The 15,986-nt window shown below is 42.6% G+C and overlaps 1 protein-coding gene across 1 annotated transcript; it reads right to left on the bottom strand.

The window, feature by feature from the left end:
* Positions 1-7,346: 7,346 nt before the first annotated feature.
* On the bottom strand, positions 7,347-14,359 carry LOC308049222 (uncharacterized protein C1orf159; the record flags this gene model as incomplete). Its single annotated transcript, XM_080358762.1, has 7 exons — positions 7,347-7,444; positions 8,703-8,733; positions 9,057-9,082; positions 10,856-10,990; positions 11,954-12,019; positions 12,918-13,022; positions 14,344-14,359. The coding sequence occupies 7 exons, from the start codon at positions 14,357-14,359 to the stop codon at positions 7,347-7,349; spliced, it is 477 nt and encodes a 158-aa protein (XP_080214888.1).
* Positions 14,360-15,986: the final 1,627 nt, after the last annotated feature.

Raw genomic sequence — 15,986 nt, forward strand, 5'->3', positions numbered from 1 at the left:
GCTTCCATCCCCATGCTCGACTGAATAAAAATGCAGTTCTAGCAGCTCTTCAGTAACTTATATTCACCTTTAGTGCTGGTGAGGCAGATATTCCCACCCCAGGGAACACAGACTCATAAACCACAGCCACATTCCCCTGGGTGTGCTCACACTGTGACCAACCCCGGGGTCTCAGGGCTCTGCCAAAATGTAGGAGCCTTCAAGCCAACGGTGTTATCGAGAATTAAAATTTGTTTCAAAAACCAGCACTGGAGATAATGAAGGTTCCATCAGAGAGCAGTTCAGACGCTTGTCTCCCTCTTGGAATGAGATAAAGCACTTTCCCCGCTGAATCTGAAGTGGGAATGTGGATAATTCATGAAATTACACGCTCGGTTCATCTTAATCACTGTTCAGCTCTGAGCCTCCTGAAAGGATCTTTACCTGTAGAACCAGATTAGCACTTGCTGTGTTATCTGAGGGCAGCACATGCCTCGAATTAGATTTTCAAATATTATCTCCCCACTTGTTCTCTCTGTTATATTTTCCATTCGAGAATTTCTCATGAAGCGAAAGACTTTTGACAGGTTGCAGACTAAAATTAAATAGGACGTTAGGGCTTTTTCTTTCCTCATTCAACATAAAGCCCTTCTCCCATCATCAAGAGAGATAATAAGGTTCTATTTACCACTCTCTCTCTTAATCGGAAATAAATTTTCTTTCTGAAAGGGTATTGTAGAGTGAGGAAATAATCTGCACTGAAAAACAAAGCAACCACCGTTATTTTAGATCTGTGGTGTGCATGTTCAGAATTACTCACAGCCAAGCCAATTAAAATGTCAATGACTTCTGCTGAATGGATTCTTGGTCTGCTGTAAAAATGCAACCTGGTTACACAGCCTAGTTTCTTTTGGATGTTTAATACTTTGCACCCTGCCATTTCAGTGCTGTGAGGTGCTATGATGTGGAAATCCTCAGCTCTGGAGCAGCACCCAGCACATTCCAAAGCCAAACTCACCATCCTCTTCCTTTAATAACTTCTGCACTGGCAAAACTCCACCAGCTGCTTCTACTTTGGCTTTAAAGGAGCAAACAGACAACGGGATTTTGGTGAGGAATCCATCAGGCTGGTGCGCACACACTTCATCAGGGAGCTGGGGCTGGTTTAGGATTCATCCTGCAGATGTGCAACCATCAGATGATGCCGAGTACCACAAGGTGTCACTCATTCACCACTTACCATTAGCCCAGGAATAAGTCGCCTCTTCAGGGCAGGCAAAGTTGTGACAAGGAGCAGTATTTTAAGGAAGGGTGGACCAGAACATGACATATAAGATCTCTATTTTACTCAACGGTGATGATAGATACCCTGGTTCTTTCTGAACTACAGCTCAAAAACTTTTTGTGCCATCAGAAGGACGCTAAACTTGGGCAAATCCCCACCAAGAACCCCTTAAAACAATATTGGAAGTGTTGGGTGTAGCTGACCAGAGTTAGTACTGACTGAAAATAAGAACAACCTCGTAAAACCATGGAAGCCTGAGCTTTCAGAAAAAGCTGCTGCAAAACTTTAGCATGTCCAGCAAAAATTATGATGCAAATCAACACAAATAAGCATAGAAGGAAAGTGCTATGTTGCATGGCTTCCTTTGAAGTAGCCTCTACTAAGGAAATTTGATTTATCCTCTAAAGCCTGTTAGCAGGATATATTAAAACTGCACCGTTTGCACTAATGGATGAAAACTGGCAAAGCTGCCTTGATGCTCTTTGAGAGGAAAAAGCTCCAATAGCTGATCTCTGCCAATTACAAGTCAGTTCGACATCCTCAGAAGTTTACCAAGGAGACATATTAAATGCAGATACTTTGGGCAGGAACTTCAGGGAAATGGAGAAAACCTCTTTCAACTTCACGCGTGAAGTTTTTGCCCAGCGCCTGCAGCAGCCGGGCACTGGGGCAACATTCCTTTAGTGCTTTCGTTGCTCCTGTACAACCGGTTCCTATTGCATCCTCCCCTCTGCCTTCAGTGCTCTCACCGCACTCGTTAGAAACACTGCACAGCAACTCCATCAGGTGCTGGAGTGCATTAAGCTCTGATTAGCGACTGCCTTCTCCTTCCCCTGCAGACAAAGGATCCTCACCTAAGTGGCTCCCGCTCTTGGGCCGCCTGGTGTTTTTCAGCAAGCGCTGCCCAGGGGGTGCTTAGAGCACGAAGCCTTTGACAAGCCTCTGTTTGAGCACGTAGCATAATGCCAGCTTTGTCCGACAGAACAGGCTTTTCTTTCTTCCTGCGGATAAATGTGACCGCGGGACTGCACCTCCCAGGAAAAGCAGAGCTCTCCAACACCGAGAAGCAGAAAAGAGCCCCTGTTATGTGTTTGCAGAACAATGGGGAAGGGTGGAGTGACAGCCTTGCGAACATCAAATAAAAGGCAACCTCTGCTCTACAATCCGTCCCACCTCCTGCTGTACAGATGAAAGATGCACCAAGTTGGGGAGGAACGGCTGTGTAACGGGTGGAAAGAATGGGAACGGCTGTATAACAGGTGGAAGGAAGGGTCCCGAGCCCTCCTACTGCCCACCCAACGCCAAAGGAGAGCAGGATGGAGCCCTGAGGTCTGAGCACACAATCCATCTTCTGCTGAACAGACGCTGGAAATCACAACAGCTGGGGTGTAAGATTGCGTGGAGAAGAAGCCTCTTGCTCTGTAAAAATGGGAATTAGCTCTCTTTCACAAACCTAAGGAAAAAACATGCTGCACAAAGTCAATACTCAACACCCACCTTCCATAGAAATGCGGGTTTGGACTATGACACATATTAGAGACAGACCTGGCGATCGGTATCAGCCTGCAGCTTGGACTTTCAAAGAAAGAGACACCAAACTTATGTGCACAAAAAGCCTAAGTGGCGCAAAATACGATCACTAGAAGCGGTTTCTTGCACACATCGCAGCTTTTACAGGCTCAGCATCACAGCCTCCCTATAGCTATCATGTCAGGTGAACATGATGAAAGGGCCTTTCCCTTTAGTTACACTAAACACCATCAGTACCAGAAGCTTTTCAGAGAACTTGCTCCTTAGATGGGCACGAACAAGTGACCGCACACCCCCGTGTCTGCCCACCCGCCCTTTTAGGGACATTGTTCTCAAAGCCCGAGAACCGCGGGTCTGGCTGGGTCGTGATGTTGCTGCGACAGGACGGGTCCTGTTTCCACACTGGTCACAACCAGCTTCTTGTTTACTTGTGTAAGTCAGAGGTTATAAAACAAGCACTTATCTCTCCAAGCCATCGTTGTTAAAGAAAATTCATTCAAGAAGTGACGCAGTTGCAAAGTGTTTAAAAGGTAAACAAGAGCAAGTATCTCCAGCCATCTCTTCCCTGGGATTTAGCTGTAAAACGTGTTTTCTGGCTGATTTAGCTCTTTTAACAAGAGGAGCATTCTTAGAAACAAGTCATGAGTGAGAGCACTTGTGAGTGGGACCGGTGTTGGCTTTGAGCTATATTTAGTTAGATACTATGAGAACACAGAAGAGTTTTTCCTCCGAGGGGGGCAGAAACTGCCCTTCCAGCACATTTTCAGTTCAGTATTTACCAATTGGCTCCTCCACGAGGACTCTTGGAATGAAGTTTTGTTTTGAAGAGGCATAATTCTCATCCACCTCCTCGTCTTCAGAAGGTGCATTTTTAGCAAAGCACAGATAGCCCACGGAAAGTGTGCGAGACATAAAGGGGATCCTGGAGCTGGTATGAATCATGATTTTAATAGACAAAACTTCAAACAGTTTGACAATTGCTCCAAACAGGTTTTGAAGGAAATGGAAGCCTCCAGTACCAAGATTTTGAGTAGAATCTAATGTTTGGGTCACACAGTTCAAGTGACAGCCACTATGAGATACCTAACTGGATAGAATGCTATTAAAACAAAAATAGGCAGGGGACTTGTTCTTAACTGTAATAATTAGCTTGAAAAGTCAGTGATTTACTCAGGAAATTCCTTAGGGGAGAGTGAGAGCTTTCCAGAGGTCACAGCCCTGGACTTTGTGTCACCTAGCAATAAAGAGCTGCGAGGCGCGCTGTAAAACAGTCCACCAGGAATATACACCTTGTCTTCAAACAATATTTACTGGGATGCTGGTAAAAGCAAGAATAATCAGCCAGATAGCGCCTGAGGCAGCAGGAACCGCATTGTGCAGGACAGGGGCTGGGTGGTGATGAAAGGCAGCTTAAATTGTTCCTTGGTTTAGTGGTAAAGCTGAAAACCATCAGCCTGTGCTCACCTGGGCTTTGGGCCGTGTTTGCAGCAGCTGCTCACAAACCAAGAGTGCTGAATTTCACCACCAGTATTTCAGACCACGCGGCTCAGCATCCCAAGCTCCTTTGGCTCGGCTCCCATTATTATGGATTGGTTTGGTAACTGGAGTTAAGAACAAAACACATTTGTAAGAAATAAGGACACCAAGAGCACCACGTTCTCAGGGAGGGAAGGGAAAGAAGAATAAGAACACACCTTTAAAATGAATCAGAGGTCAGATATAGGGAGATATCCAAACCCCCAAAACCAAGACCATCATCATCATCACTTCAATCGATAAATTATCCTGATTATCTCAATTCTGGTACATTTGGCACTGTTGATCACCTTCCTCTTTTAGAATTTTCTTGCTACTCCTGCTCTTTTCCTTGAAATCAATTCAAGTAAATTCAATTCTGCCATTTACTGAAGCTACATTCCCTGCCAAAGAGTTATTTTCACACCACTACAGGTAAGGCCATTGTGGACTTTAACTCCAGTTCTGGTGAAGGTAACGCAGCATATGAGCTGCAACAAGGATCTGCTCTGGGTGCTCGTTTTGCTTCTTTCATTCTGTGCGTGCAAAGGAAACACACAAACGACCTTCCAGAGTCATTACAAAAAAAGCTCAAATACGTTTATTTTGGCACAATTTAAAAATATACAAATACATTAAATATCAGGGTTCATTAAAGCCAAATTTTAAAATATATATATAGTTATGTTTTATTATTTTGAGGGGAGATGGAAACAAACCCACCACGTTCTATATTCAATTCGACAGTGCAAACGAACGAGAAACTGTTTAGACCAGGAATCTGCTGTGTCCGACAGCAATAACAAAAGCTTAACAGTTCCTGAAACACACAAGAGGAGTAAAAATATCCGCTGCATTTCAAAGAGTTGGCTGGGAGGGGAAAAGAGACGTTAGCATGGAGAAAAACTCCACTGCACAGACATTGGAGCGACAGACGCTCGACTTGAAACTCAGTTACAATCCACACTTCAGGATAAGAAAGGGTTCAGACAGCCCAATGACAGGAGTGATCCGTCAATAATTTATGTGTAGAAAGAATATATTAGCAACTAAGCATACAAGAAAGCACGATCATTGCCGGCTTGGCAAGCAGGAGCTCCCTGCTTCCAAAAGGTGCAGTTTCTTGGCATGATTTGCATAGTTACTCTTTTTCCTTAGCGGTTGGGAAAATATTCAGCAACTAAGTAGAGGAAAAACCTATGACCTCCAGACATGATTTCTACCTGTGGGAAGTCACAGCAGCACGGAGATAAAAAGACATTGAAACGACAAAAACTCAACTGCCACCTCCCGAACTGGGAACACACGAACTACAAAGCACATTTCATCTCGAAAGCCGAAGGGTCTCAAAACGCCATCGTGTGCTGTCTTCAGTTTGGCCCAGTAGAACGAACAAATCTATTTATCATTGGAATAGATCTTAAGTTTCTTCATACAGCAATTATTTTGGCACAGGGGTCTCTTCATGGTTTGTTCTTTCTCCCCAGTCTTGCCCTGGCTGGTTTGGATGCTACAAGAGTTCTCATAAAAGTAAATACAACCGCACCGAAAATTATATAAAAGCAGGTCTGGTCAATAAGACAAATATATCTCCTCCCATGCCAGTTCTCATCTTTCAGCTTTGAATAAGCTTTTAACCACAGGGAAAAGGGAATCTGGATCACAAGGCTTGGACTCTCCATATGGGTGTCACGTCAGCTCAAGACAGATTTGTTCACATTTTCCCAAAAAAAGAGAACCGACTGTTCCAGTTTCTGTTCGTGCCAGGGACTGCTGCTCAAGAGCTTCCAAGTACTTTATTTTAGGAGCACAGATCCGTAAAGCAGTTGCCAGCTGAACCAAACCAGGCGACAGCAATGCAGGTAGGTGGGAATGCACGAGCTGCATAGTTAGAATTTCACATATGGTGACAGTGACACTTCCACCGATTTAGCAACCGCAGGTTTTGCACTTGTTTCCCAGTCACCCACTCCTGTGCCTGAACCGCTGCGCCCATTACGCTGACACCTGTGTTCAGAGTCAACCGCACCAGGGAAAAGAAAATTGGTGAAGGATAATCCAGTGAAAAACAATTATTTAACAGCTATGGCACCAGGTGGGCAAGAACAAGCATCTGAGGGTGGGGATGGCACTTTCAGCAAGGAAATACTGGTTAGGCTCTGTCATAAGGTGCTGGCCTGCAGATGGCAGGCGCGTTAACCAAGGGCTTGACCAAAGAAACCCTTTATTGCATTGGCAGAAATGTTGGTTTCCCTTCAACTGCCGTGTCAAGGGAAGGATGCTCGGAGACAGCCTTTGCAGGACAGACATTGCAGTCTATCTTTACCCACAGACTGCTTTGAAACCAATTGGAAAAGCTTCCCAACAAATTCCCACACTTGGAATCGGACCCATACTGAGCGCAGCCTTCAAAAGCACCAAGAACCACAGCATGTGGAGAGTGGGTCTGGATTCACAGTTAAAAACCAGGGTCAGCTACGTCACAGGCTGAAGAGGATGCTCCAGGAGGCATCTTTTTTTGCTTCAAAAGGAGACCGCATGTTAAGTATTGTTATATTGTCCTACAACATTAAAGCACTTAGTGTTGGCATCAACAAGTGGGTCCTTCGACAAGTCCGCGTCCTTGAGTAACCCCAGGATTTTGTGTTGGGTTCAGCACTGAGACGTTCAGCTCTGGGGACACACGACACATCACAACATGGGAAGAAGAGCTCGCCAAAAACTGGCAGCCTACCAAAGAAAGGCAGATTCTTTCAAGACTTTGAAACTCATCATTTGTAGGAGACAAACGAGACCACAGAGCTGGAATAGCGCGTTTCAAGAATCACCAAAGCAGTTCATCCAACTGGACGGAGCCTGTGCATCTCTGCATTAGTTCATTTTTCTGTTAACATTTGGCACAAATGCTTTGACACGGTGATTTGGCTTGTGTTTAGGTCGGCTGCTTGCGATGGTTTCCTGGCACTTCAGTGAATTCAGAAAGAGAAGTTTCTTGGACACTGTGCACACTTCTCAAGTCCCCAGGCAAGAACGAAGGTTAAACGTTGCTGACCCTGGTTTCGGAAGGAGGGATCATAGCAGCAGATGCAGACGTGACGAGCGACCGTTCCCGTCTGACGTATCGCGGCTTCCGAACTGCAACGGTGGGCACAGAAACATCATTAGCACCTGCTCTAGAACCACGTCTGTATCATTCATTCATAACACCACATGCCAGTCAATAATTCCCGAGTGACCCAAGTCATTCTGGAGCTTAAAGAGAAGAAAACCTAAAGAAAACACACAAAAAAAACCCCAAAACAAACCACAAAGACCCTACATAGAGCTGGTGTAGCAAAAATCCACACAGAAGCTTTTTAAACAAGCTTCTAACAGCCTAATAAACAAAACACTCTTTACCAAGTGTCATTTCCATTATTTGCAAGTGTTTACAGTACATGGAGCTTTCCAGTTTCAGTCCTAACAAAACCCTCACAATTGTACTTTTCTTTTTTTAAACAGATATATAATATAAGGTAAGTGAATGAAGACTTTTCACATGCAGCACTGGCTGTCGGTTTAACAGCCAGACCAAAAAAACGTTTAAAAGTTAAAGACTGCATTGATAAAAATGACATTTTAATAATACCATCTTGATGAAAAAGGCCTCTGCATACATGAGAAGTGAGGCCAGAAATTCTGCTGAGCTCAAAAGGCCATTATTTCTTAAGTTCTTGGAAGATTTGGTTTGTCTCACCTTTAAGTCGGTCATTGTTTTGAAAGTACATGGAGCAAGCATAGAGATAAGAGATTTGACTATTGCCTTGGCCAAATACATTTCTGCCCGAGTTTCACACGTATTAAAAACTCAACTTGCCAAAACCAGTCAACCTAAAACACCCCACACAAAAGCAAAATGGCATATTCCAAATGATCTGTGTTATTTGTTCCCAGAAGCTGATAAGCTTCAAATGAGCAAGCCTGAAAATGAGCCAACTCGGCACTGTCAGGAAGATTCCGATCCTGAAAATAGGTCGCAGACTGAATAATTTATTTTTGAGCGCTTATGAAAAAATATTGCATCTACTTGTAAGGCCTCTATTAGGATAGAGAAGCTGAGGATCTATTTTAGGAGCTGTCAAAGATCTATTTTAACATACTGTCCTCCATCAATACTGCATGGCTACATTAATTAAAGCAATAAATCCTATCAAAAAGGTCTATCAGACAGGTCTCATTAGATTTCTGTCCCCTCAACAGATCCCACAGCGAGTTTTCCAGTTGTTTCGACTTGCTGTGTGTTCTCATTACCCACTTTGAGATCATTTGCTTGCTTTTCAACAACGAGATGCACAAAAGGGAAGGCAACAGGTGAAATATTTGCAGCAGCACGACCAAGAGAACAGTTCCTCACCTGAAGAAGCTGGGGGAGGTATCATGGATGCCTGTGTAACACAAGAATCATCATGTCAAACAAAGCACCGTTTGTCTTCACACTCTTTCATTAAAGCATTTTAGGGTTCCAATCATATTTACTGTGTTCATAGTCCTTCTCGGAGAAAGCAGCTCAATAGAATCCATACGATCAGTATTTAGCTTTCACCTTTTTTTTCAGTTTGGACAAAGAACCCCAAAACATCTTTTCTCTTTATTTCAGTCTCTCATACATCAGATTAAGTAGCTCCCTAATGAACTGTTAAAACCAAATTATTGTATACTTGATGTTTTAGGCTTGCTTGTTCCTATTGGAAGGATGGAATTTACTTACTGTTTCACTAGGCTGGAGAACAGATGCTAAAAGAGAGAGAGAGAGAGAAAGAGACACTAACCATCAGTAATGTAGGCAGCTCAAACTGCTAATTTTCTAAAAATGTGTTCAACAGAATAGTTGTATTGTTAAAATAATAGTTTTGTCACAGAGACTACCAAACCAGATCAGAACAGGCAGAAATCACATTAGTCAAACACATCATCTATAGGAATCTCATTGGAGATAAAGGGTCGCAAAGGCCTCCAAAAATGATTTATTTGGCTTTCGAAGAAAGTAGCCACAGCAGTATCTCCGTAAAATGAAGAAGCTCCAGTAGGAAAAATGGCACTTTGAGCCAAGGACTAGAAAAAGTACAATCAGAAAACAAGCGAGCAGTGAAAGATGCAACCCCTTAATGCAAGAGCTTGCTGCCTTTATCGGCCACGCAACCACTGTCATCCACGCAGAACGAAAGCTGACGTGACAACAGCCAGAAGAATGTTTCTAGTGCTTCTTCAAAGGAGGCCACAGATGAATCCTGCCGACCAGAGGGAGCCCCCAGTTCAAACTGGGAGCCAGATGAGAAGCACCGAGGCCTCGACTGACATCTGTGTCCTTGAAACGTCACCGCGCGACAGCTCCTGACCCACCTCAACACCCAAGGAGAAGCTTGTGCTGAGTAAATTTACTCAACGACACCGTGCAAAAGCAACTCAGAGGTTCCAATACAACCACTGTGATTAGGACACCAGTGGTTCCTGTGGCACCGGCCGACTTAGACCTTAGGGCACTACTGCTTTATATTTTTATATGAAATGTCACCACAGAGATTGGAAATGCAACGTGCCATGAAGTGACTATGACTAGATAGATTTTTAGCCAAATAATGGCACTGTATTGCTCCCCACCCCCTTCTTTGTCTCTTTTTAAGCTTATTTCTATAGCAACAGTCCAGCTTGAGCTTGTGTCCTGTAAGACACGAATTAAAATAACAGGAGGTGTATTTGTTTAGCAGACCCAACCAGTAGAGCATTTTCTTTCAACAGAAGGAGCTCTAATGCAGCAAACGCTGCGCTGGAGACGGTGGGAATCATTCAAAGGGACTGCATAGAAGGGGTGAGATAGTGATAAATCAGCCCCAGTTTCACACAAAACACTGGGTAAAATGGAGACATCACCTTCCACACCCTTCACTCATCACCTCCCAGAAACCGAAAACCAATAAATAGTGGACACGTGGAAAAACTTCAGAGAAACTGAAGCAGCTGGAAGAGCCAGATGTCTACACCACATCTGGGTGCCCTATGGCTGAGCACGTCCCTTGTGTTCTGTGCCCACTTTCTATGGAATCACTTTGGCATGAAGTCAGGTCACCGCACTTCAGTGACGCGGCTTCATTTCTCACAGTGTCAAAATGGCAAAAATAAAGAATAAATTTCACTATTAAAAAAAAAATCGAAGCGTGTTTGCTTGAAAAAAATAATAATCAGGCAGTGAGTCCTTCCAAGCCCCAGTAAATCCTGCATTTCGTGGGCAAACACAGTGGAATGTGTCGTGCGACAATAAGGAACCTCAAATTCCATTCCCTTTCTCCTGCTGCTGACTGGGTAATATGCACCAAAGCACATGTAGACTGAGACCAGAAAATGAGTGTGAACACACAGCAGGACACCATTTTTCATTAGTTTGCATTGCTTTGGATGATCAGAAGAGACAGCGGTAGCTACATTAACTCAGAACGCTGACAGGAAGAAATTTAAGAAATGGAGTATCAACCAAAATTTTAGAGATTAAATAGACAATTGGAGGTATTTTACCTTTGTTTCTTCTGTAGAAAATATTAGGAAGTTTATTGGCACGTTTGAGGTAGAAGAAAAAAGCAACAGACAGAATTAGGAATAAACTGATGAAAAATGTCCCTAAGATGAGAGAGGCTGCCACTCCCGGGCCCCCTGTACAAAAACAGCAAAATAAAGAGAAGGAGAGAGAAGACTATTAATCATTAGATATTTCTTCTAATATAGGGGTTAAATAAAAGCTAAAGACCAATGTCCTGATATTCACAGGACAAAAATAAAGAGTTTTTTTTGCTTGGGGGTTTTTGTTTGTGTTTTTAAAATATACAGACAGACCTGCTGAAACATTTGCAAAGATCCTTCAATAATCATTTCATTGCATGAACAACCACCCCAACCCCACCTGCCAGATGGCAGGAAAGCCGCCATCTCTACTTTGCCAAAAAATAGACACAATTTTTTAATCCATTGTCATGGTTCTTTTATGTAACTTTCAAAACCTAGCACTCAATAGTAATATTGTTCTTCTATTGCTTAAATGAGTTGTCCTAAAGATAGAACTCGTCAAGAGACAACACACCACTGGTAGAGAATACACAGTACTATGGTCACAAAGAGTAAATATTTTAAGAAACAAAAGGTTTTTTATGATATTGTTGCAGACATAAGGCTGTGCTGCCATCCAGAGACCTGGACAGGCTCGAGAGTTGGGCAGGGAAAAATGTAATGAACTATAACAAGGGCAAGTGTAGAGTCTTGAATCTGGGTAGGAACAACCCCAGGTTCCAGTGTAAGTTGGGAATGACCTATTAGAGAGCAGCATAGGGGAAAGGGACCTGTGGGTCCTGGGGACAGCAGGGTGACCATGAGCCAGCACTGGGCCCTTGTGGCCAGGAAGCCAATGGTACCTGGGGTGGGTTAGAAGGGGGTGGTCAGTAGGTCAGAGAGGTTCTCCTGCCCCTCTGCTCTGCCCTGGGGAGACCACACCTGGAATATTGTGTCCAGTTGTGGCCCCTCAGTTCCAGAAGGACAGGGAACCTGTTTCAAATGTCACAAAGGGACTGGTAGGCAGCGAATAATCACAAAGACTGAACTCAATGGTTATTTGCATTTACTCACCTACGTTCTGCAAGAAAGGAGTTACGGTGCTGATGTTCATTTGGAAATTCATTCCTCTGATCCCAGCTGTAATCGAAAAGAATTTTTAAGTTAAAATCTGACAAGAACTACAGATTTGTAGAACATCTCAGTAAAAGGCCATTATACTTCTCAGTAATTATTTGCAATTGTGTAAGAATCCTGATTTCTCACATAAAAAAAAATAAAATCATTCTTTATATCACTTTTGAGAATTCCAAAAAAAAGGAAGCCTACAAGCATCATAATTTGTCGAAAAAGAAAAGAATTTACTAGTGCATTTCCCGATACTTAGATCAAGTTTCTTATCTCTTGCATTAAAAATATTAACAGGGAATTGAGTGGTTCTCACCTCTCAAACAAAGCACATGGACAGAATTAACCCAGCCTTCTTAATATAGATTTTTCAAAGAACTCAAGCACAGTCTGAGCCATTTTGTGCTTTGGAGAAGTCCCCAGCAAATGCCCACAGCAAATCCCTTTTTCTTACAACAGATTAAAACAGCCACAAAATTCAGTATTCACTATATGTTTGATACAGGTCCTGCCCCGTAAGTTTAATCATGTTGCTGTTTAGGACTTTTTATTTTAAGAACTTATATTGGACAGATTTTTTTTGATGTTGCATTTGGCTTTGCAGATTAGGTACTCTAATATATATAAGATTTTGATGCGTTTTCCCTTCTTAGACTGTGTAATGGTTCCACTGCACTCCGCACAGTTTCTGCAAACTAAACTTCAAAGTTTCCACAGGTTATGTTGCCTGTTCAAAAGCCTGAAGTTGTATTGGGACTTTGGAAAATGTTGAAGTTTTAGAAGGGAGGGAGGGCAAAATTATCTGCAACATTTGGTGCCTTCTTGAAGAGTTTTTGCTGGGCCACACGTGCAAGAAGAGACGGTGGTACCAAAAACACCCATGAAAATAAAGGGATGGTAAATGACTCACTGCTTCTGCATTCAGTCAGGTTGTAAACAGAGGAAACAGGAAGGGTTTCATTTTTGCATTTAATGCAGCTGCTACTGCCATCCTCATTCCATCGCCTGTAACAACCTGCAGAATTGGAACAACAGAGGTTTGCAAACAGCAAAAGCGACACGGGAGGTATTTCCTCAGAAAGAGGCAACAGAAATTCCCTCCGTTTGGTTACAAGCATCTCCTGCTTCCTATTATATTACATGAGTAGTAAGGTTTCATTTCAAGGTGTTTATTGCAGGAAAGATATAATCTTTCAAGTGCTGAAAAGGAGAAAGACTTACAAGCAAACAACTCCCAGAGGGCAATTTCAACAGAGCTCCATTCACTGCTTCACATGTTTTAGCTGTGAGAAAAATGGAAAGCGTCTGACAACCTGGAACTACCCTCAGCAACTCTAAAAAAGCAGCAGAACCTGTGTGCCTGCTCCATGGGGGGATTGCACTAGATGAGCTTTCCAGGTCCCTTCAACCCCTGACATTCTGGGATTCTGTGATGAAGATGAGGATGTTCCTATTAGATCACATTACAGTCTACATTTAAAGGAAAAACAAACTTACTGTGCTGGCTAAAAACCAGTTCTGTAGAGCCCTGAACCAAACTGGTATCAATTATCCCATAAAACAAACCATAAGTAAGGTGCTGATTGGAAAACAGCTCTGCTGCTGGGTTTTCCTTAGAGAGAAGCAGCACATTCAATGCCCACAGTGATAAATTACACCTGACATTTAATCCAAACACAAACAAAGCCGATGTAAGAGCAAAGGCTTCCTACAGGAACAGGCAGGAAGCATCAAAGCCCTTATCTGCCAAAAATATTGGTAGATTATCAGTTATAATAATGTTTAAGAGAACACAATCCCATAACTTGGAGACGATCGTTTATACCATATCAGAGGTCATTTAGAAGCAGAAACTAATGCATTAAATGAAGCAACAGTTAAGAGAGGCTAACGAAGCAGTGAAAATAGAGTGAAAATACGCTTAAAATGCTTTAACAGTCGTCATGAGGATATGACTGAAGCCAGAAGTGGACCCCAAGTTTTCAGTCACTAAATCTCTTGTTACTGTGGGCTCTGGTTTTACTCTCTAATTTTAAATAAAATGGCAATAAAAAAGAGACCCTTTTGCTACTGCTGGAGAGTGCCAAAAGAACTTTTAAACTCCGTTTAGAAGAAAACAACTCTACACATATGGCATAAGGAAGAATGAGACATCCTGTGCTAACCAGACAACACTGAAGTTCTTAATGCGCCCTTAGATACACATCACGGCATTTTTGCTTTTTATGCTTATTATATGGGCTTTTAAGCAATTATAATAGCTTTTACATAATCCATCTGCACACTACATAATAAAGTTAAGAATAACCTTATTAATGGTTGTCTATTCTCCTCACCATGCAAGAACAACATTCGTGAGTCATAAGCAGCATCACCTTGTGTATAAAGGAAGAAAGACTTCAGTACGTACACGTTTCACTCCCCAATTAATCACACACTGTATTTTAGTATTAACTGTCAAAAACTATCTGGAATTGTATTAAATAATGACACACTATCTATACCTGGACTGCACTGGTTGGTGACTGGACAGGAACTGTTGGAATCCAACATATCCACACAGCATTCTGTTTCTGAAACCTAAGAAAAGAAGTTACATCATATTTCTGAAGTTTAGTAGAAGACTTCACCAAAACTCAACCTTCAGAGAACATAGAGGAATAAGCAGTAACTGGCGTTAAAACTTGCTGCAACGTTTTCTTTTTGCATTAAGCAACTTCGCAAAGAGAGAACGAGCTGCCTGTATTGCGAGTGACAACATCTACACGCAGCAGAGGAATCCAGCACAACTACAAAAGCTTCTTCCTTCAACATTTAATATAAAAGCATAACTTTGCACACCTTGGAGGCACGTCATTTATTTTTATTCTTTCTTTGTTTATATAAAAGCCAGTTTCAAACCTATTTACAAGTGAGAGAAATGAGATCGGGAGAAATGGTCAAATCTGAAAATAGTGGGCTGAGTTCACAACGTTAGTGCATCACGAACCAGAAGATCTAAACATAACATGCTTAAGGCCAGTTTCTTCAATTAAAAGTTTTGTTGCTGAATCACTCCTGCAAGCAGAATTTTACTCTCTGACCTTTTTCTGTGACTTGAAGCAGCATCTGCTGCAGAGCTTCTCTGTCATTTGATAAGCAAACTTTTGGGTACCTGTGTTTTGGATTGTTCGTAGTTAAACTGCCAAGCAGTTGAAAAGTGTTTTTTTTTATCATCAGAGTGCTTTTTCCACATGGTGTGAGGCGCTATCAGTTGCATCCCTGCTAGCCTGCAAGCACAAGTCTCGGAAGAATTTGATGCTTTAATAGGCAATCAGCCCTCACAGCAAATCGACCCACTGTAAAAGTTTCAGTTAATGACTGCTAGCAGTATAGGTCATTTCTATCGAATTAGAAAGCCTGCAACGTGAGAGGAAAATAATCTGATCCTTCTCTTTTTATAGCATGACAAAAAATGTAAAGTACCTACCAAAGTTTCAGTAGATTTGCTGGCAACTTCTGCCACCAGTCTAGTTAAGAGAAGGACACACAGCATCTCCATAGCCAGGAAAGACGCAGAGCTAATAACAGGGAAATAAATTAGAATGTCTTATTAACAATAGCGAAGTTCTGCTTTCCCTTTGTTAAGGAACTTTTGCCAACACATTCCTTTATTTGGATGCAAAGGCCTTTAAATGAAATACGCCGGGGGGGAGGAGGAGGAGTGACTTACCTTGGTTCAAGATACAAATTTGAGACATTCAGAATTTTCCCTCCAGCCACAGGTTTCTGGCAGACGGTGGTTGCTAAGAAACAAAGAGCCTTATCAGTCTGCTCCAAAGTGGGCCATGCGGAGACTATTCCACACCCAGCATCTGCAAAAGAGAGAATAAAACAAAATCGATGCGATTGCACTGGAGCAGGTCTCGCCTGGCACGGCCGCTGATAAAGCCGCCCACAGTGGCGGCGCTGAGCTCTGATGAATTTGTGTCAGGACAGA

Source organism: Nesoenas mayeri (genome assembly GCF_963082525.1).
Source record: "Nesoenas mayeri genome assembly, chromosome: 24".
NCBI lineage: Eukaryota > Metazoa > Chordata > Aves > Columbiformes > Columbidae > Nesoenas > Nesoenas mayeri.